General features: G+C 44.7%; 1 protein-coding gene across 3 annotated transcripts; it reads right to left on the bottom strand.

Annotated features, from left to right (window-relative positions):
* Positions 1–160: 160 nt before the first annotated feature.
* On the bottom strand, positions 161–13,631 carry MPV17L (MPV17 mitochondrial inner membrane protein like). Of its 3 annotated transcripts, XM_024349432.3 has the most exons (4): positions 13,078–13,621; positions 8,432–8,502; positions 1,408–1,437; positions 161–1,328 (listed from the first exon to the last, which is right to left on the bottom strand). In XM_024349432.3, exons 1-4 carry the CDS (start codon positions 13,385–13,387, stop codon positions 1,149–1,151), a joined length of 591 nt encoding a protein of 196 aa, XP_024205200.1. In that variant the 5' UTR covers positions 13,388–13,621; the 3' UTR covers positions 161–1,148. The 3 variants fall into 3 exon arrangements, with proteins under 3 accessions (XP_024205200.1, XP_024205201.2, XP_063652834.1); XM_024349433.3 differs by lacking the exon at positions 8,432–8,502 and having other exon boundaries at positions 13,078–13,630; XM_063796764.1 differs by lacking the exons at positions 161–1,328; positions 1,408–1,437 and adding an exon at positions 6,135–6,223 and having other exon boundaries at positions 13,078–13,631.
* Positions 13,632–23,117: the final 9,486 nt, after the last annotated feature.

Below are 23,117 nucleotides of genomic sequence, written 5' to 3'. Positions count from 1 at the left end.
AATACAAAAATGAGCCAGGCATGGTGGCACACGCCTGTAATCTCAGCTACTCCGAAGGATGAGGCAGTAGGATCGTTTGAACCCAGGAGGCAGAGGTTGCAGTAAGCCGAAATCATGCCACTGCACTCCAGCCTGGGTGACACAGCGAGTCTCTGTCTCAAAAAAAAAAAAAAAAAAAAAAAGTCGGTTGTGGTGGCTCATGCCTGTAATCCCAGCACTTTGGGAGGCCGAGGTGGGTGGATTATGCGGTCAGGAGATCAAGACCATCCTGGCCAACACGGTGAAACTTCATCTCTACTAAAAATACAAAAAATTAGCTAGGCATCGTGGCAGGTGCCTGTAGTCCCAGCTACTTGGGAGGCTGACGCAGAATGGCGTGAACCCGGGAGGCGGAGCTTGCAGTGAGCCGAGATCTCACAACTGCACTCCAGCTTGGGCGACAGAGCGAGACTCTGTGTCAAAAACAAAAGCAAACGAACAAAAATACAAAAATCAGCTGGGCCTGGTATCACGTGCCTGTAATCCCAGCTACTCAGGAGCCTGAGGCAGGAGAATTGCTTGAACCCAGAGGATGGAGGCTGCAGTGAGCCGAGATCGTGCCACTGCGCTCCAGCCGGGGAGACAGCAAGACTCCACCCCAAAAAAAAAAAAAAAAAAAAGGTATTTACTAAAACAACAAATTGTGTATGTTTTGGAGAAAGAAATCTGGTTATTAAATCTTCATTTCGATTGAGTTCTATGTAAATTAAAATTCACTCTAAGAACTATTTTTTGGTATAAAACTTCATCTGCCCAAAAGTGTTCAGGAGATAACCTGAGATTTTAGAATAGAAATGTGAACAATCAAAACCAAGTTTCCTGAAACTTGTGTTAAAATATTAGAAATATTAATAATTCTAAAATGCCATTTTGCCACTATTATTCATATTAACCAAAATATTAGAGAAGTAATATTTCAGACTAGAACAGGAAAAAAGTCTGAATACAATTCAAAAATAATCATTGATAATTTTTTAAAAAGTGGGTCTATAAATAGTAGTAATTCCTCAAAATGAAGTGCATAATTGGCACATCAAATATTTTGTCTGCAGGCAATTCTGTGCATTTTAGGTAAAAAATGTGGTCCCTTTAAGAGAGTCCTTGACTTCTCATTTCTTCGGGGACCCTTCTGTGGCACTGGTCCCCTTTGTATATAAAATGGTGAAAGCTGACTTGAATGTGCCGTCACCACTCTGCTGGGAAAAACAGATGAAGGTGGCCCAGAGAAAACCACAGACTCCAGCGTAAGCTGTTCTCCATTGAACAGGAACAAGGCTGAAGTTGGTCAGCTGGAACAGAGAGAGAGTCCGTTAGGGCCACATGGAAACCAAAGCCCTGAGTTCATATTACTGAGTAGGCGGAACTTACCTGTACAAAGGGCCAGTACATCAGTCCACTCTGGAATTGGAAAAAAAAAAAAAAAAAGCAACAACTTTATTAGATTGCCTTTTATTTTTTATTTATTTATTTTGTTTTTTATTTTTTGAGACAGGGTCTCACTCTGTTGCCCAGACTGGAGTGCAGTGGTGCAATCTTAGCTCACCGCAACCTCTGCCTCCTGGGTTCAAGCAATTGTCGTGTCTCTGCCTCCTGAGTATCTGCGATTACAGGCACACACCACCTCACCTGGCTAATTTTTGTATTTTTAGTAGAAACGGGTTTTCACCATGTTAGCCAGGCTGGTCTCGAACTCCCGACCTCAGGTGATCCACCCACCTCCGCATCCCAAAGTGCTGGGATTACAGGTGTGAGCCACTATACCTGACCTAGAATACCTTTTAACGACACAAAACAATTGCACAGTTCATTCCACAAAAGAGTAAGAAATACTAGGCCAACAAGATGCCTAGGTAGTATTATATTTCAGACTAAGCTGATTAAATTAGACTACTTAAGGCCTCTAGAGTGAGGGGGTTGGGGAGTTGTGGGGAAAAAAGCTATTAGGTAGAAGACATTCCTATTAATTATATTTTTAACACCAGAATGAAAAGTCTACTAGAATCAGTACCAATTCTGGAAGACAGCGGCTTTGGAAATGACAGCATGTATATATGCATTGCAATTTCCTGGTTACCATGAACAAATGATGCAGGAATATATTTGTAAATACAGAATCATCAATGAATTCTTTTTTTTTAAATTAATTTTTTTTTTCTGAGACATGGTATCTCTATGTTGCCCAGGCTGGTCTTGAACTCCCAGGGAAAAGCAGTAGTCCCACTGCAGCCTCCCAAAGTGCTGGGGTTATAGGCATGAGCCACCTCATCCTGCTGAATTATTTTATTTATTTATTTTGTTTGAGATGGAATCTCATTCTGTCGCTTAGTCTGGAGTGCAGTGGCAAGATCTTGGCTCACTGCAACATCTGCCTCCTAGGTTCAAGCGGTTCTCCTGCCTCAGCCTCCTGAGTAGCTGGGATCACAGGTGCCTGACACCATGCTCGGCTAATTTTTGTATTTTTAGTAGAGACAGGGTTTTACCATGTTGGCCAGGCTGGTCTTGAACTCCTGACCTCAGGTGATTTGCCTGCCTCGGCCTCCCAAAGTGGTAGGATTACAGGCGTGAGCCAATGTGCCCAGCCTTGAATTGTTGAAACTATATACCAAACCATTGTTTATGGAATGATTTTCTAATAATATATTGAAACCATGTGATGCTATAGAACAAGTTTAGCTGAAATTTTCATATATTACAAAATATGTTAGATAGACATTTCACAAGCTTTATCCTACACAGTCCTATGAAATAGTCATCATTAAGATTTTTTTAAAAAAAGTCTTGGTATGTAAATTTATCTCAAAAAAAAGCTAGAGGTTTTCAAAATAGTCCTTAAAAGTGGTATTACAGACTTATTTTCTTCTTTTTACTAATTTATATTTTCTGAAGTTTCTAAAATGAACAATTGCAATAAAAGCTTTATAATATTTATGTTTATATTTAAAAGTAGATATTACATGTGTGTATACATATACATATATACATATATATACACATATATACGTATATGTGTATGTATATATATATATTTTTTGAGACGGAGTTTTGCTCTTGTTGCCCAGGCTGGAGTGCAATGGTGCGATCTTGGCTCACTGCAACCTCCACCTCCTGGGTTCAAGTGATTCTCCTGCCTCAGCCTCCGAGTAGCTGGGATTACAGGTGCACACGACCACGCCTAGCTAAATTTTGTATTTTTAGTAGAGACAAGGTTTCATGATATTGGCCAGGCTGGTCTCGAACTCCTGACCTCAGGTGATCTGCCCGCCTTGGCCTCCCAACGTGCTGGGATTACAGGCGTGAGCCACCATGCCCGGCCATAATGTATATTTTATATTTATTTATTTTTTTTGAGACGGAGTTTCGCTCTTGTTGTGCATCTCAAATTCCCGAGCTCAGGTGATCCGCCCACCTCAGCCTCCCAAAGTGCTGGGATTACAGGCGTGAGACACCGAGCCTGGCCCTTAATTGTTAAATATGCTTTAAATATAAAATATACCCCTGTAATCCCTGCACTTTGGGAGGCCAAGGCAGGCAGATCACCTGAAGTCGTGAGTTTGAGACCAGCCTGACCAACATGTAGAAACCCTCTGTCTACTAAAAATAAAAATTAGCAGGACGTGATTGCAGGAACCTGTAATCTCAGCTACTCAAGAGGCTGAGGCAGGAGAATCGCTTGAATTCGGGAGGCGGAGGTTGCAGTGAGCCGAGACTGCACCATTGCACTCCAGCCTGGGCAACAGAACGAGACTCTGTCTCAAAAAAAAAAAATAAATAAATAAATAAAAATTAAAACTTTAGCAAAAATAATCAGAAGACTAAACTTATCCAAACATGGCTTTCCTTCTTTTTTTTTTTTTTTTCTTAATACAGATGAGGCCTCACTATGTGGGCCAGGTTGGTCTTGAATTCCTGACCCCAAACAATCCTCCCACCTCCGCCTCCCAAAGGGTTAGGATTACAGGAGCCACTGTGCCCGGCCATGGCTTTATTTCTTATGGCTGTGTTTTTTTTCTTGTCAGAATGTAGTATCATGTAGTAGTATATTTTGTTCTCAAACCATTCCCCCACTAAAAGGAAGCAGGATGCCTCAAAGAATTGGCTGATTCTAGGGCCAGGGCAGGGCAGGTGCAAGTACAAGATGATCCTGGAACACGCTGTCATGCCAGAAAGGAAGTGGCTTAAGAAAGAAGTAAAGGAGAAAGAAGATGGGTGATGCACAGGACACAGGAACCAGCTTGGAGGGACTCCCACTGGCCGAATCTGGGACATGTGAGCACTAAAAATAATTAAACCCTGCCATGAACTCTCCTCTGTGCTTCGGCAATCTCCCTCTGAATAGGCCAAAGGCATCTGACATTCAACATTTCCCAAGCTGAACTCACCTCATTTCTTTTTTGTTTGTTTGTTTTTTTTGAGATGGAGTCTTGCTCTGTCACCCAGGCTGGAGTGCAGTGGTGCAATCTCAGCTCACTACAATCTCCGTCTCCCGGGTTCAAGTGATTCTCCTGCCTCAGCCTCCCGAGTAGCTGGGATTACAGGCACTCCCCACCATACCCGGCTAATTTTTTGTATTTTTAGTAGAGACAGGGTTTCACCATGTTGGTCAGGCTGGTCTCGAACTCCTGACCTCATATGATCTGCTCGCCTTGGCCTCCCAAAGTGGTGAGATTACAGGCGTGAGCCACCATGCCAGGCCAGTTTTATTTTTTTAAATACAGACAGGGTCTTGCTATGTTGCCCAAGCTGGTCTTGAACTCCTAACTTCAAGAGATCCTCCTGCTTCAGCCTCCCAAAGTGTTAGGATTACAGGTGTGAGCCACCACACCCAATATGCTTCCTTATTTCTTATGTGAACTTGGTCACGATAACCGCCCACTTTGGTTTCCTTTGCTGCCATTACCTAACTGTGAAGTTCAAGATCCTCAGCTCTGGGTGTTCAACAGTCTCCAGGATCCAAACTCATTCCAAGTTGCTCAACAAATACTCTGTGAACACCAAACTGCCTGTGGTTTCTCCCCTCTAGGCATACCATGGTGCTTTACGCATTGTCAACTCTACTCAGCTCTTCTGCCCCTGGAATGACCTGTCCCCCAGTATGTGCATAACTTCAGATCTTTATTTTATTTTATTTTTTTATTTTGAGACAGGGTCTCACTGTGTTACCCAGGCTGGAGTGCAGTGGCACAATCGTAGCTTACTGCAGTCTCGACCTCCTGGGCTCATGCTAATTTTTGTATTTTTAGTAGAGAGGGGATTTCATCAAGTTGGCGAGGATGGGCTCGATCCGTTGACCTCGTGATCCGCCTGCCTTGGCCTACCAAAGTGCTGTGATTACAGGCGTGAGCCATCCTGCCTCTTTAAAGGAAATCTTCCCAAAAAATCTCCAGATGGGCTGGGCTTCAGACTACTGGTTTGCCCTCTTTCTTCTCCTGAGGGTAGATGAGACTCACTCATTGTAACCAGTTTTTTTTTTTTTTTAAACAGTATGCAAATGTTCCTGTGGTTTTGTTCATTTACAAATCCCTGCCTGAAGCTTCTTTCCCAATTCTACTTCCTGCTCTCTTTTTTTTTTTTTTTTTTTTTTTTTTTTTTTTTTGAACCATGGTCTCACTCTGTCACTCAGGCTGGTGTGCAGCGGTGCAATCACAGCTTACTGCAGCCTCGACCTCCCAGGCTTGCAATCCTCCCATCTCAGCCTCCTGAGCAGCTGGGACCACAGACACTTGCAACTATGCCCAGCTAATTTATTTTATTTTTGTAGCGATGGGGTCTCACTATGTTGCGCAGGCTGGTCTCAAACTCCTGGGCCCTAGTGATCCTCCTGCCTTAGCCTCCCAAAGTGCTGGGATTACAGGTGTGAGCTGCCTACTTCTTGCTTTTTTGTTTTGTTTTTTTGTTTTGAGACGGAGTCTCGCTCTGTCGCCCAGGCTGGAGTGCAGTGGTGCAATCTCAGCTCACTACAGTCTCTGCCTCCCGGGTTCAAGTGATTCTCCTGCCTCAGCCTCCCAAGTAGCTGGGACTACAGGCTTGTGCCACCATGCCCTGCTAATTTGCTGTATTTTTAGTGGAGACACGGTTTCACCATGTTAGCCAGGATGGTCTCAATCTCCTGACCTTGTGATCCACCCGCCTCCACCTCCCAAAGTGTTGGGATCACAGGCATGAGCTACTGCCTCCGGTCCTTGCTCTTTAAAAAAAAAAAAAAAAGTTAGATGTACATATCTCCATAGACTTTACAACATAATGGAAAAACTTGTTCCTTTTTCTAAAGTAAAACAGAAGAAGTGGCTGGGTATGGTGATTCATGCCTGTAATCCCAGAACTTTGGGAGGCTGAGGCAGGCGGATCACCTGAGGTCAGGAGTTCAAGACCAACCTGGCCAACATGGTGAAACCCTATCTCTACTGAAAAATACAAAAAATTAGCTGGATGTGGTGGTGCAAGTCTGTAATTCCAGCTACTCAGGAGGCTGAGGCAGGAGAATTGAGAATTGCTTGAACCTGGGAGGCAAAGGTTGCAGAGTGCCACTGCACTCCAGCCTAGGCTACGGAGCAAGACTCCGTCTCAAAAAACAAACAAACAAACAAAAAAACCAAAACACACAAACAAAAAACAAAACCAGAAGAAAATCACATTTGGTTGTCACCATGGGGTCCTCAATTTCTGCCCTAAGAGAAATCACAAGAGTTCTGAACACACTTCTTATAGTTACTGTTCCTGAGTATAGAGGCTCAGGGGAAGCCTCTGACTTCAAACCTCTCCATCCTCTGCCTCTAGCCATCAAGTAATGCTGGCTCAGGGGCCTGGTACCATCCAACAGATGATGCTAGAAGCTGTGGAGGTAATAGCTGGGTGTGGCTCAACACTGCTTTTGATAGGGAAGGAAGAACATGTGAAGCCCTAGGCCAGTCTGTGAACATTCTGTAATCCCAAAGATTTACCTCCTTGTGATGAATGCAATCAAACATGCTCTAGGGCAGAGATGAAAACCATCCCTGATTTTGCCAGGCCTTAAGGACACTGTTCAATAAATATTAACTGAATCAATGAATAAATATGTATTGGACTGGACTGTATATATTTGTGCCGAGCAAACAGTAAAAATGGTGATTTGCTTCAAACCTTGGAATAACCCTTGGAAGCCTTCTCCTTCTCTATCAATACCTTGGTGATGTTAAAGTTCTTTTCACCAGGACTCCGCAGGATGCTCACCTGAAAACATTGGCTCTGAATGTGGGAATGATTCCATTAAGCCACTCACAATCTATAATCTCTATTTTGCAAATAGAATCCCAAATTTACAGAATAAATTGTTGTCCCTTTGGCTGCAAAATTTACAAAGTAAATTGTGATCATTAATAAGAGTTAATATAATAAAGTCAGAAATCACTGAGAACATGGACTAAAATTCAGAGATATTATTTCTTTTCTTTTCTTCTTTTTTCTCTTTTTTGAGATGGAGTCTTGCTGTGTTGCCCAGGCTGGAGTGCAGTGGTGCGATCTCGGCTCACTGCAACCTGTCTCCAGGTTCAAGTGATTCTCCTGCCTCGGCCTACTGAGTAGCTGGGATTACAGACATGCACCACCGTGCCTATTTTTTTGTATTTTTAGTAGAAACAGGGTTTCACCATATTGGCCAGGCTGGTTTCAAACTCCTAATGTCAAGTGATCCGCCTGCCTCAGCCTCCCAAGTGTTGGGATTACAGGCATGAGCCACTGCACCGGGCCCAGAGACATTATTTCTTTCCAGTTCATGAGAAGTACAGATACTCTTAAAACCTCTCCTCATACATCTATCAAAATAACTTTAAGATTTCTATGTCAAAATATTGGACCCTTCTGTCAACCAAACTGGAGCTCTAATTTAGGAATAGTTTAATAAAAATGTACTTAATGTTGAGGTGGGAGAATCACTGGAGCACAGGAGTTCGAGGCCAGCCTGTGCTACATAGTGAGACTCTGTCTCTACCAAAAAATTTAAAAATAATTAGCTGGGTGTGGTGGCACATGCCTGTAGTCTCAGCTACTCAGGAGGCTGAGGTGGGAGGATCGCTTGAGCTCAGGAGGTCCAGGCTGCAGTGAGCCATGACCATGCCACTGCATTCCAGCCTGGGTGCCAGAATGAGACCCTGTCTCGAAAAAGTTTTTTTTAATTAAAAAAAAAAAAAAAAAAATATATATATATATATACACACACACACACATACAAAAAAATCCTGATGTGATTAAACACGTGTCAAATTATCACATGTATATGAAAATATGTACTTATATGTGTCAATTAAAAGATTTTTTAATCTTTATAAATATAAGCACAAAACATATATTTTTATACACATATATATACATATATACACAAAAATATAGTGATTACATTTTCAAACACCTGTCTTACCAGATAGGTATTCCAGAATTTCTGTTTCAGGTCCAAAAATATGTCATCCTTTCCTTGGAGAATGCTCATACCTATTTGCAAAACCCAAAAAAAATTGTAAAAGATTCAGTAGAGTACCGTATAACAGTTCATGTTTAAGTTTCCCGTTCCAAAATGCAAAGTAACCATCACTATCATCCAACAATATGACCCTCTGACCCAACAGTGAAAAGAGAACATAGACAGGCGCCGTGGCTCAAGCCTGTAACGGCAGGCCGAGGCAGGCAGATTGCTTGAGTCCAGGAGTTAAGAGACCAGCCTGCGCAACAGGGCAAAACCTCATCTCTACAAAAAATACAAAAATTAGCCAGGTGTAGTAGCGTGCCTGTAGTCATAGCTACTCAGGAGGCTGAGATGGGAGGATCGCTTGAGCCTGGGAGGTGGAGGCTGCAGTGAGCTGTGATCATGCCACTGCACTCCAGCCTGGGCAACACAGCAAGACCCTGTCTCAAACAAACAAACAAAAAAAAGAAAACATAATCTCCACTCTAAAACTAGATAAATTTTAAAGGAATGATAAATACGAAGTGAGAATAGCAGAGTATAAAAATTATAGCAGAACGATTATTTTTTCAAAAACTAACAATTCACAAAATCAGGTTACAATAGTGGGTCTATTGGTTACTTTCTCTACCTTCCAAACATTTTGTGAAATGTTGAACATTTGAACATTTTGAAATTTTAATTTCTGTCTTTTTAAAAAAGCTAGTGGGCTGGGCGCGTGGCTCATGCCCAGCACTTTGGGAGGCTGATCTGGTGGATCACCTGAGGTTGGGAGTTCAAGACCAGCCTGACCAACATGGAGAAACCCTGTCTCTACTAAAAATACAAAATTAGCCAGGCATGGTGGCATATGCCTGTAATTCCAGGTTCTTGAGAGGCTGAGGCAGAAGGATCGCTTGAACCCAGGAAGTGGAGGTTGCGGTGAGCCAAGATTGTACCACTACACAACCCAGGATTTGGAGGTTGAGGTGAGCCGAGATTGCACCACTGTGCTCCTGACTGGGTGACAGAGCAAGACTCTATCTCAAAAAAAAAAAAAAAAAAAAAAAAAAAAGGCCAGTGGACCCAAATACTCTGGCAACTACAAATTTTCCATCAGTATTACCCTATTCAAAATTTGAAAGTGGAACACCAATTCACCCTTCCTAAAAACACTTTGATCTTCAATATCCCTGAAGAGAAATTCACAGCCTGGGCAATATATCAAGACCTTGTCTCTACAAAACTATTTAAAAACCAGCCAGGTATAGGGGTGCGTGCCTGTAGTCCCAGCTACTCCAGAGACAGAGGTGGGAGGATCGTTGAGCCCAGGAGGTCGAGGCTGCAATGAGCTGTGATCACATCACTGCACTTCAGCCTGGGGAATAGAGTGAGACCCTGTCTCAGAAAAAGAAAAGGAAAAAAGTAACAATAAATTCAGGTAGCAAGGCAAAGCTCTCCTATTTTAGGAAGGTTGTAAAACTGAGAGTACTTTAAAAATTCTTTCCAATCCCCGATTAGGAGGGAGGGAATATAAGAGCTTTATTAGTTAATTACAGACGATTCTTATATGACCCAGCAAAATATTGGTAATACTGTGTTCCACTTACCCAGCATTAATTAAATGCTATGTACTTTATGTGCCTCATTTCATGTGCCCCTCCTTACAATTCGCTAAGGTGGGTAGAGTTACAAAGGAGGAAAAGAGCTTAGAGAGGTTAATAGCAGACAGAGTTCAACCCAGGTGTCTGATTCCCAAGCCAGAGTTGTTAATCTGTTACGACTCTGGTTCCCCAAGGTAGCCCTAGCACAAAGATCAATTGATTCCTGCAATTTCCATGTAAAGCCTTACGCAAACCTCCACTCTATCCCCTTCCACTTCCCCTTTCATTGAAATGTGAGGTAAGGGAAACTGAACCAGAAAAACTGAAAACCGGCCAGGTGAGGTGGCTCACACCTGTAATCCCAGCACTTTGGGAGACCGAGGTGGGCAAATCACTTGAGGTCAGGAGTTCGAGACCAGCCTGGCCAACTTGGCGAAACCCCGTCTCTACTAAAAACACAAAAATTAGCCAGGCGTGGTGGCGGGCACCTGTAATCCCAGCTACTCAGGAGGGGCAGGAGAGGCAGGAGAATCGCTTGAACCTGGGAGGCTGAGGTTGCAGTGAGCTGAGATTGTGTCATTGCACTCCAGCCTGGGCAACAAGAGCAAGACTCCGTTTCAAAAAAAAAAAAAAAAAAAAGAAAGAAAGAAAGAAAAGAAAAACTGAAGACCAAAGCAAAGCTGCAATCTGGCCAGGAATCTGTATCAGAGAGCTTGGCCTGGACATAGGTTCAAGTCTTGTTAGTAACTCAGCATCTTTCAGTTTCAGGCAAACTGTCAAACTTCCCACCATGAGAGCATCAAGTGCCTGGATTGTGTTGTCTTTGGGTGAGTCACAGAACCCCTTTGAGACTCAGTTTCCTCATTTGTAATATGAGAGTATTAAGAACAATCTCAAGTGTGAGGGCTCACACCTGTAATCCCAGCAATTTGGGAGGCCAAATGGGCAGATCACTTGAGGTCAGGAGTTGGGGACCAGCCTGGCCAACATGGTGAAACCCCATCTCCATTAAAAATGCAAAAATTAGGTGGGCATGGTGGTGTGCATCTGTAATCCCAGCTACTTGGTAGGCTGAGGCAGGAGAATTGCTTGAACCTGGAGATGCAGGTTTCAGTGAGCTGAGACTAGGCCACTGCACACTCCAGACTGGGCAATAAAGCGAGACTCTGTCTCAAAAAAAAAAAGAAGAAAAAGAGAACAATCTCACTAGTTGTTTGAGGATTAAATAGCATTCTGGTCCCCTACCCCTTCACCAGTGTACCAGGTTCCTGTAACAGGTGCTAGGAAGCTGTTTGCAAATCTAGTCTGCAAATCACACACCGGGAACAGGCACAGACCTTCTGATAAAACAGGAGGCCCTAGCTCTCAGGCTGTCTGTTCTCCTGACCCACTGACCCCATCAGCCATGTAGTTGGCCGCAATGACAACAGGCAACCAGGTGGTTTGTGTTTCTGGTGGGGTCTGTAGGGAAAGGAAGTGAATCCAACTCTTAAGGCACAGGGGGCAGGGTAGGTTTCTTCAAGATGGTGGCTTGTCTGACTTCAACCTGGTTTAGAAAGCACCAACAGCCCTTAGGAGAAGTTCCCTCCCATTTGGGGGGAAATCTGTGATCCCCAATCCCAAGGTCAGGCTTAAGACCCATAGAGATTTTCTCCCCAGTTACCTACCCCATCCCCTTCAAGGCTATAGAAATCGCAATGATGCTAGAGGCCACAGGGCCCCTCCTGTGAGCAGACGGGGGATCTCCAAAGATTACAAGAATTTAACCAACTTGAGCGATCAGCCTGTTTTACAGCCTCCTGACCTCAACCTGTTCTTCCCCAACCCTGGGTGGAATGAGGTCACCCTGTTTGTTTAAATCAGCTCCTAAGTGACCCCAGGTTACTTGTAGATGAACCCAAGTTAACTCTCCTCATTACCATGCTAAAGTCTTCACCCCGGGAGAAGCTATAGCTTCATGACTATCACCTATGCAACCTATGCAGCCTATGTGCTAGCATCATGACTCACTGGGACCCCTACTCTACATGCAATCATGCACCCTCTCCTTTCTCCATCACCCTATAAAACCCTCCTGTCTCTTTCTCTGGGGGACACACTACTTGGGAGAATACGCCCAGTGTCTTCCTTTCTTGTGCCAAGTAAAACTCCCAGTGATCGAAACCCGCCTCTTGGTGGAGTCCTTTGTGACTCATTAAGGGAATGAACCCCGGTATTTTTCAGGTACCATTTCCATTGTTCTTATTGTATGCAATAGAGAAGGTTTCCACAGTCAAGCCCCTGTCCCCCACACCCCAGGCCCGGGTCGGATTTTCTAAGGAGAGGGTTCCCTGAACCCTCACAGGTATATAGTCCTCCATGGCAAGGATCCAAGGTCCCTTGATGTTTTCCGTGAGACCCCAGGGGAAAATCTTGTTACCAAACCAGGACTAGGCCCCTGGGCATGAATTTGCTGAAGATCCAGGCCCAACCTCAGATTCCACCTGCTCTGCCCCTCAGGGTCACGGATCCCCTTGCATTTGGTTCCTGTGTTGGCCCCGGGGCCCCAGGCGTGGATTTTCTGAACAGCAGGTCGGTTCCTTCCTTGTCCCACGACTGGTTCACGGTCATTGCAGCTGCTACGGCCTTGAACTGGGATCTCCTTTATTTTCCCGTGGGCCTTTTTCAGGGGGCAAAGACCTCCGCAGCCCTGCCTACCTCCAGCCTTGGCCTACACCCAACCCCAGAGTCTGAGCCCCGACCCTAGTCCTCTAAATTCCTGACCTGGTGGACCTCTGGCTCCCCAATTTCTCGGCTCCCCAGCCAGTGCCTCCTGCAACTTTTCGCAATCAAACACCCCAGCCTCTAGCCTTTGCCCTGGCCCTTCAGGCCTCTGAAGCAGCTCCGGTCTCAGAGCCCCGGCTCCTGCCCGGGTCCCCAGGCTCCTGCAGCGCCCTCCCTCCAGCCGCTTGATCCCCGAGTCCCGGCCTCCAGTCCCCCAATACTGGGTCCCACCCCCCAGGTCCCCTCCCGGCCCCTCACCGACATAGAAGGCCGAGACCGCGATGGGCGCACCGACCACCTGGTCGCACAGCAACTTGGCCAGCACGGCGTGCGGCGCTCGGCCCGGGAGCGCGCGCTCCAGCAGGCCCAGCCACACGTAGTTGAAGTTGGCGTGGAAGGTCACCACCAACGTGGCCACGCGCCGCGTCTGGCGCCAGTTGGCCTCGCGGCCCTGCAGCCGCTGTTGCAGCGCGTCCCCGGCCGAGACGAGCGAGCCGTAAAGCAGCACGTTGGTGGGCCACGGGTGGCGCCGGGCCGCGCGCGACAACGCCGGCCACCAGCCCGCCATGTCCGCGCTGTGGGCGCCCGCGATGAGGAGCCCGCGTGGTCGGCGTCTTCCTGCACCGCGTCCGGGCCTCCCCAGCCTCCAGCAGCTACTGCACTGCAGCAGCCCGCACCTGCATCTGCCCCCTCCAGAAGCTCCGGAGCGATTGAGCGACCCACACACACCCAGCTCGCGCCGTCCAATCCGGAGGCCACGGGCCGTCCTGGGGGCTGAACGTTTGAAAGGTGCCCGGCCCACCCCCATGCATGGGTCCATTGACACAAAATACCGAGAACAGGCAAAGCCACAGAGGCAGAAGGCATGGGGTTATTTATTTATTTATTTTATTTTTATTAATTAATTAGATATTTTTGAGACGGAGTCTCGCTCTGTCGCCCAGGCTGGAGTGCAGTGGGGCGATCTGGGCTCACTGCAACCTCCGCCTCCCGGGTTCAAGCGATTCTCCTGCCTCAGCCTCCCGAGCAGCTGGGACTACACGCGTGCGCCATCACGCCCGACTAATTTTTGTATTTTTAGTGGAGACGGGGTTTCAATATGTTGGCCAGGCTGGTCTCGAGTGATCTGCCTGCCTCAGCCTCCCATATGGGGTTATTTTTTGGAGTGAAGAAAACATTTTGAAATTAGATAGGTGTGATGGTTCCATGACTTTGTGAATCTATTAAAAACCATTGAATTGTACACTTAAAAAAAGGGGGTGCATTTGGCCAGGCGCGGTGGCACATGCCTGTAATCCCAGCACTTTGGGAGAATTAGACAGGAGGATCCTTTGAGGGCAGGAGTTCCAGATCAGCCTGGACAAAATAGGAAGACCCCATCTCTACGGAAAATCAAGAAAAGGAAAAAGAAAAAAGTATTGTAATTACTCAGGCTTGGTGGTGCGCACTGATAGTCTCAGCTACTGCTACTCGGGAGGCTGAGGTGGGAGGATCTCTTGAGCCCAGGAATTCAAGGTTGCAGTGAGCCACGATAGGGCCACTGCACTCCAGCCTGCAAAAAAAAAAAAAAAAAAAAAAAAAAAAAAAGAAAGGAAGAAAGAGAAAAGAGAGAGAAAATAAAATGCTAAGTTTTATGGTATGTGAATTTATCTTAAAAAATGATGGGACGGCCAGGCACGGTGGCTCATGCCTGTAATACCAGCACTTTGGGAGGCCAAGGCGGGCGGATCACGAGGTCAGGAGATCCAGACCATCCTGGCTAACACGGTGAAATCCCGTCTCTACTAAAAATACAAAAAATTAGCCGGGCGTGGTGGCGGGCGCCTGTAGTCCCAGCTACTCGGGAGGCTGAGGCAGGAGAATGGCCTGAACCCAGGAGGTGGAGCTTGAAGTGAGCCAAGATCGCCCCACTGCACTCCACCCTGGCTGACAGGGAGACTCTTTCTCAAAAAAAGAAAAGAAAAGAAAAGAAAAGAAATGCTAAGCAAAGTGTTCCGGTGTGTTTCGCCTGTCTTGGTAGTGGAAGGGAAGAAAATCAGTCTTTTTCTTTCTTCTCTCCCTTAAAACTATTTAAGAAGGGAACTGGGCGCGGTGGCTCATGCCTGTAATCCCAACAATTTGGGAGGTCAAGGTGGGAGGATCACTTAGGTCCAGGAATTCAAGACCAGCCTGGGCCACATAGTAAGACCTCATCTCTACCAAAAAATAAAACATTAGGTCTGGGTGCGGTGGCTTACACCTGTAATCCCAGCACTGTGGCAGGCTAAGGGAGCTGGATCACCTGAGGTCAGGAGTTTAAGACCAATCTGGCCAACATGGCAAAACCCTGTCTCTACTAAACATACAAAAATCAGCCGGGCATGGTGGTGTGCACCTGTAATCCCAGCTACTCCGGAGGCTGAGGCAGGAGAATTGCTTGAACCGGGTAGGTAGAGGTTGCAGTGAGCCAAAATGGTGCCACTGCACTCCAGCTTGGGGGACAGAGCGAGACTCTGTCTCAAAATAAATAAATAAATATTATTTTTAAAAAAAGATCCCCTGGGCATACAATAAGTAATACCATACTACTTAGGCAAATAAAGCACAATTCTATTATTTGGGAATCTTAAGATCGGTTCTACCACTTTGTGGATCTTCAGACTCAATCTCTATTTTAGAGATACTAACATTGATTGATCCTGCTATGTGCCAGGTACTGTCTTTCACAACTTCACATATATGATCTCATTTAATCCTCATTTAATTTTGGCAGAGAAAAGTTGAGCTCCTTACCCAGGATTGTATAACTAGGAAATAAAGACCAAAGCACATGCCTCACTCTTTTTGTTATTAGAAAAGATTTCCTTCTGTAAACCTCAGGGACTTTACAAGGGAAATATTGGATTACTGTAATATGATTCATCAGCCCAATTTATTTATTTATTTTTATTACACTTTAAGTTCTAGGGTACATGTGCACAATGTGCAGGTTTGTTACATATGTATACATGTGCCACGTTGGTGTGCTACACCCATTAACTCGTCATTGACATCAGGTATATCTCCTAATGCTACCCCTCCCCACTTCCCCCACCCCATGACAGGCCCCAGGGTGTGATGTTCCCCGCCCTGTGTCCAGGTGTTCTCATTGTTCAGTTCCCACCTATGAGTGAGAACATGCGGTGTTTGATTTTCTGTCCTGACGATAGTTTGCTCAGAATGATGGTTTCCAGCTTCATCCATGTTCCTACAAAGGACATGAACTCATCCGTTTTTATGGCTGCATAGTATTCCATGGTGTATAATTGCCATGTTTTCTTAATCCAGTCTATCATTGATGGACATTTGGGTTGGTTCCAAGTCTTTGCTATTGTGAATAGTGCCGCAATAAACATATGTGTGCATGTGTCTTTATAGCAGCATGATTTATAATCCTTTGGGTATATACCCAGCAATAGGATGGCTGGGTCAAATGGTATTTCTAGTTCTAGATCCTTGAGGAATCGCCACACTGTCTTCCACAATGGTTGAACTAGTTTACAGTCCCACCAACAGTGTAAAAGTGTTCCTATTTCTCCACATCCTCTCCAGCACCTGTTGTTTCCTGACTTTTTAATGATTGCCATTCTAACTGGCATGAGATGGTATCTCATTGTGGTTTTAATTTGCATTTCTCTGATGGCCAGTGATGATGAGCATTTTTTTCACGTGTCTGTTGGCTGCATAAATGTCTTCTTTTGGGAAGTGTCTGTTCATATCCTTTGCCCACTTTTTGATGGGGTTGTTTGATTTTTTCTTGTAAATTTGTTTAAGTTCTTTGTAGATTCTGGATATTAGCCCTTTGTCAGATGGGTAGATTATGAAAGTTTTCTCCCATTCTGTATGTTGCCTGTTCACTCTGATGGTAGTTTCTTTTGCTGTGCAGAAGCTCTTTAGTTTAATTAGATCCCATTTGTCAGTTTTGGCTTTTGTTGCCATTGCTTTTGGTGTTTTAGACATGAAGTCCTTGCCCATGCCTATGTCCTGAATGGTATTGCCTAGGTTTTCTTCTAGGGTTTTTATGGTTTTAGGTCTAACATTTAAGTCTTTAATCCATCTTGAATTAATTTTTGTATAAGATGTAAGGAAGGGATCCAGTTTCAGCTTTCTACATATGGCTAGCCAGTTTTCCCAGCACCATCTATTAAATAGGGAATCCTTTCCCCATTTCTTGTTTTTGTCAGGTTTGTCAAAGATCAGATAGTTGTAGATGTGTGGTATTATTTCTGAGGGCTCTGTTCTGTTCCATTGGTCTATATGTCTGTTTTGGTACCAGTACCATGCTGTTTTGGTTACTGTAGCCTTGTAGTATAGTTTGAAGTCAGGTAGCTTGATGCCTCCAGCTTTGTTCTTTGGGCTTAGGATTGTCGTGGCAATGCGGGCTCTTTTTTGGTTCCATATGAACATTAAAGTAGTCTTTTGCAACTCTTATCAGCCCAGTTTAATATTACCTATTCATTATAATGTAATGCTGCTCGCACAACTGAGAAAACACTGTTGCTTTACCCCCTCCAGCTCTGTAGCAGCCATGCACAAATCATAGAACTATAAACATATGCTAATTACACAACCTATGTAGGCAATCAATATTAAGAAAAATGTTTACTGCCCAATATTTCTGTGGTTGAAAATGTAGAGTCTAATTCTGATCCGCAGTAACATCTAGGTTAATGTTGATTCAGACGGAAAACGTTTGTTGTTGCCATGAGAAGAGGCATTGAAACGCTGAATCACCACCACAAATGTTACCACTATTAATATAAGGAGATACATAGGAAGATCGAGTTAGACCATCTCAGACCACCAGGTTTACAATTCCACCTGCAGATACATGCAAGAAGTATTGTCACAATACTTATGTCATGTTATTCCATTGAGGTCATCACCAACTAAGCTTATAATTAATGTGTGGTCAATTTGGTCAATGTCACCAGCGTAGCATACTGACAAAAGCAAGGGTTGCAAACTCAAATGCCTATAAGGCAGAATGTAAGACGGTAGGAAGCAAAGTCTATAGGGAACTATATAATAGAGGCTGCAGATTCAAGGCACATTCTAAAGCACAGCAGTCCCCAACATTTTTGGCACCAGGGACTGGCTTTGTGGAAGACAATTTTTCCACAGGCGGCAAGGGATGGGGCACAGGATGCTAATGGTCTTGGGATGAAACTGTTCCACCACAAATCATCAGGAATTAGATTCTCATAAGGAATATGCAACCTGGATCCCTCGTGTGTGCAATTCACAACAGGGTTCATGCTCCTGTAAGAATCTAATGATGCTGCTGATCTGACAGGAGGCAGAGCTCAGGCAGCAATGCAAACAATGGGGAGCGGCCAGAAATACAGACGAAGCTTCGGTTGTTACCCACCATTCACCTCCTGCTCTGTGGCCCAGTTCCTAACAGGCCACAGACCAGTACAGGTCCATGGCCCAGGGATTAGGGACCCCTGCTGTAGCACATTGCTTAATAGAGGACTGTAGCTGCCCTGACCTTTCCCTTTTTTTTTTTTTTTTTGAGATGCCAGAAACCCAGAATTTTTTTTTTTTTTTTTTTTTTTTTAAGACTAGTTCTGACTCTGTTGCCCAGGTTGGAGTGTAGGAGTGCGATCTTGGCTCACTGTAACCTCAACCTCCCAGGCTCAAGCAATCCTCTCACTTCAGCCTCCCAAGTTGCTGAGATTACAGGCACACTCCACTACACCCAGCTAATTTTTTTGTATTATTTGTAGACATGGGGTTTCGCCATGTTGCCCAGGCTAGTCTGGAATTCCTGAGCTCAAGCTGTCTGCCCATCTCAGCCTCCCAAAGTGCTGGGATTGCAGGAGTGCACCACCACAGCTGGCCTGAAACCCAGATTTTATTTATTTATTTATTCATTTTTTGAGATGGAGTCTTGCTCTATTGCCTAAGCTTGAGTGCAGTGGTGCGATCTTGGCTCACTGCAACCTCCACCTCCCTGGTTCAAGCAATTCTCCTGCCTCAGCCTCCTGAGTAGCTGGGATTACAGGCACATGCCACCATGCGTGGCTAATTTTTGTATTTTTAGTAGAGACAGAGTTTCATCATGTTGGCCAGGCTGGTCTCGAACTCCTGACCTCAGGTGATCCACCCACCTTAGCCTCCCAAAGTGCTGGGATTACAGAAGTGCAACACCACACCCAGCCTGAAACCCAGATTTTTAATATGAAATCAAAGTCTTCAAACCTTGTAGGTGTCATAAAAAGCACGCTGAGGACCACTAGTTTGCAACTGCCAATCTAAAATATCATAGACATTGTATCACTTTAACTACGAAAAAAAAGTATGTGAGGCAGAAAATGGAAGCAACCATGCCTAATTTATTGTTGAATACTTTTTCCGTATACCAAGAACTTCCTTTGCACTAGCATCTGAAACTACATTCAGAATGACGTTGGTTTTCATAAAAGTGTTGATCCTCACACCTCTTTATAGTCTTGCACCTAGCACAGCAGAGTGAAACACTTTAAATAGCACTTGTTCCTTGAGTATATATGGAAAAAAGTGAAGTAATGGTAAGTGTTCAGCTAATATGAGCAGCATCTCAGGAGTCTGCAATTCTTGAATTACCAGGGAGTATTTTTACCATTTTCCCCCAGTGAAAGGCCTATTTTGAGAGTCTTGCCCTCCAAAATGAATGTATTAAGTCATATTAGTTTTTTTTGTTTTGAGACAGGGCCTTGCTCTGTTGCCCAGGCTGGAGTGCAGTGGCTTGATAGTTACAGGAAAGGGGTCCCAATCCAGACCCCAAGAGAGGGTTCTTGGATCTTGTGCAAGAAAGAATTCAGGGTGATCCCGCAGTGTGAAGTGAAAGCAAGTTTATTAAAAAAGTTAAGGAGGAGGGGCACGGTGGCTCACGCCTGTAACCCCAGCACTTTGGGAGGCTGAGACAGGTGGATCACGAGGTCAGGAGATCAAGACCATCCTTGTTAACACGGTGAAACCCCGTCTCTACTAAAAATACAAAAAGATTAGCCAGGTGTGGTGGCGGGTGCCTGTAGTCCCAGCTACTCTGGAGGCTGAGGCAGGAGAATGGTGTGAACCCGGGAGGTGAAGCTTGCAGTAAGCCGAGATCACGCCACTGCATTCCAGCCTGGGTGACAGAGGGAGACTCCATCTCAAAAAAAAAAGAAAAAGAAAGTAAAGGAATAAAAGAATGGCTACTCCGCAGACAGAGCAGCCAGGAGGGCTGCTGGTTACCCATTTTTATGGTTATTTCTTGATGATATGCTAAACAAGGGGTGGATTTTTCATGCCTCCTCTTTTTAGACCGTATAGGGTAACTTCTTGATGTTGCCATGACATTTGTAAACTGTCATGGTGCTGGTAGGAGTGTAGCAGTGAGGATGACGGGAGGTCACTCTTGTCACTATTTTGGTGTTGGTGGGTTTTGGCCAGCTCCTTCACTGCAACCTGTTTTATCAGCAAGGTCTTTATGACTGGTATTTTGTGCTGACCTTCTATGTCATCCTGTGACTTAGAATGCCTTAACCATCAGGGAATGCAGCCCAGTAGTTTCAGCCTCATTTTTCCCAGCTCCTATTTAAGATGGAGTTGCTCTGGTTCACATGCCTCTGACATGATCACTGCTCACTGCGGCCTCCACCTCCTGGGTTCAAGAGATACTCCTGCCTCAGCCTCCCAAGGTGCTGGGACTACAGGTGTGTGCCACCACGCTCAGCTAATTTTTGTACTTTTTGTAGAGACGGTGTTTTTCCATGTTGCCCAGGCTGGTCTCAAACTCCTAGGCTCAAGCAATCCTTCTGTCTCAGCCTCCCAAAGTACTGGGATTACAGGCATGTCCCACCATGCCCAGACTAATATTTACTTTTAATCAGACTAAGATAGGGTTACTACTTGAGTTGCTATGGCTCCAGCTGAAAGCCTGTGCAGTCATATCATGGGTAAACATTTGCTTTATGCTAAAAATATGGTGGACCTGGCATTACAGCTGTTACAAATCTCCTAAGGTGTCTCAGGTAGTGTATTAGTTACTTTTCATACTGCTATGAAGAAATACTTGAGACTGGGTAATTTATAAGGAAAAAGAGGTTTAATGTACTCACAGTTCCACAAGGCTGGGGAGGCCTCAGAATCATGGTGGAAGGCAAGGAAGGAGCAAAGGTACGTCTTACATGGCAGCAGGTAAGAGAGCATGTGCAGGGAAACTGCCGTTTATAAAACCACCAGATTTAGTGAGATGTATTCACTATCACGAGAACAGTATGGGAAAAACCTGCCCCCATGATTCGATTACCTCCTACCAGGTCCCTCCCACGACACATGGGGATGATGGGAGCTACAATTCAAGATGAAATTTGGGTGGGGGCGCAGCCAAACCATATCGGGTAGCAACTACCTAGGGTCAGTTTTGCAGGTGGTAAAGCTATTTACCAAGATAGTTGTAGGTAAAGAAAGGCAGATTTATTAGATAAATTATGAAAATATGTTGCAATGGGCAGCTCAGCAGAGAAGGAGCTACCTGCAAAGAGGCAAGGGCTGGAGGAAAGTTTTATAGGGTCATGTTTAAGGGTGCTACATGTGGAATGAGGTCATTGTACCCACAGGTTGTTTGTGATTAGCTGTCTCTAACAATTGTTCATACAATAATTGTTCATTATTCTCCTCAACTTGGGGCTCTCCCCAACCTGGGGACCCTTCCTTATTGTTGCTTACTTATCAGGGCTCCACATAAGCATGCAGAAACTTCATTCATTTATATCTTCAACACAAATTTTAGGTAGCCTGTTTTTTAAAAAATTTATTCAACAAATATTTAGTCCAAGCCACTATTACTTATTACCTTCTCTACTTCTGTATGGACCTTTAACTATCTCTGACACTATTCACTATTCTTCCACATTCTCTATTATTTATACCTATGGTAAAATTTGCCAGTTTGACCATGCAACTAATACTGACGGGGAATATATAGAGTCTAGAAGAAAATATACAGATCCTTAAAGGCTGCCCTGCCAACAAAACCATAATGCAGCAACAAACATCACAAGTATGCCAAATAATCAATCCTACAATGTCCAAAATTTTACTTTAAAACTGGAATTTCCAGACTTCCTTTCCGTATTAACCAGTTTAACTAGACAGTAATGAAATATCCCTCCTACTTTATGCTGTGATAATTTATGTATTTATTTATTTATTTATTTGAGACAGAGTTTCACTCTTATTGCCCAGGCTGGAGTGCAATGGCACAATCTCAGCTCACCACAACCACCGCCTCCCAGGTTCAAGCAATTCTCCTGCCTCAGCCTCCCGAGTAGCTGGGATTACAGGCACGTACCACCACGCCCAGCTAATTTTGTATTTTTAGTAGAGATGGGGGTTTCTCCATGTTGGTCAGGCTGGTCTAGAACTCCTGACCTCAGGTGATACCCCTGCCTCAGCCTCCGAATGTGCTGGGATTACAGGCATGAGCCACCGTGCCTGGCCAGAAAACTTTAAACACACACAAACTCTCGAGTGGCCTAATTCCCTCTCACCAAACCAGTCACAATACAGACAAAAGAGAATAACTTATATTAGTTTTTGTACAAACAAAAAAGACTGATAAATTGTGAATGATGCATGATTTTTAATTACAAGTAAACTGTGCAAATGCTTCTGCATTATTCAAAGCTAAAAGGTGATCAGTGGAAACTTTCCTCTGTTAGGACTCTAATACTTATTATATTTATTGGCTCACTACAACCTATTCCTCCCAGGTTCAAGCAATTCTCCTGTCTCAGCCACCTGAGTAGCTGAGACCACAGGCAACGCACTACCATGTCTGGCTAATTTTGTATTTTTAATAGAGACATGGTTTCACCGTGTTGGCCATGCTAGTCTTAAACTCCTGAACTCAACCGATCCTCCTGCCTTGGCCTCCCAAAGTTCTGGGATTACAAGCGTGAGCCACCGTGCCCAGCCTTATTATAATTGTTACTATTTAAATCTCTTTTTCTCTCTCCTTCAAGAGAGACCTCATCTCATTCAGTGGCATCCATTTATTTATTCATCTTCTGCCTCTTGGGCTCAAGAGATCCTCCTGCATGAGTCTCCCAAGTAGCTGGGACTACAGGCTCACACCACCATGCTTGGCTAATTTTCATAGGTTTTGGAGAGACAGGCTCTTGCCATGTTGCCTAGGCTGGTCTCAAACTCCTGGGCTCAGATGATCCACCTGCCTTCGCCTTCCAAAGCACTGGGATTATAGACATAAGCCACAACGCCCAGCCCCAAGTACTTTTACACAAAATGCA

The sequence above is a fragment of the Pan troglodytes genome, chromosome 18, assembly GCF_028858775.2.
Source record: "Pan troglodytes isolate AG18354 chromosome 18, NHGRI_mPanTro3-v2.0_pri, whole genome shotgun sequence".
Lineage (NCBI taxonomy): Eukaryota > Metazoa > Chordata > Mammalia > Primates > Hominidae > Pan > Pan troglodytes.
The sequence above is the reverse complement of the archived record's forward strand: the minus strand, read 5'-3'. Positions and strand labels throughout refer to the sequence as shown.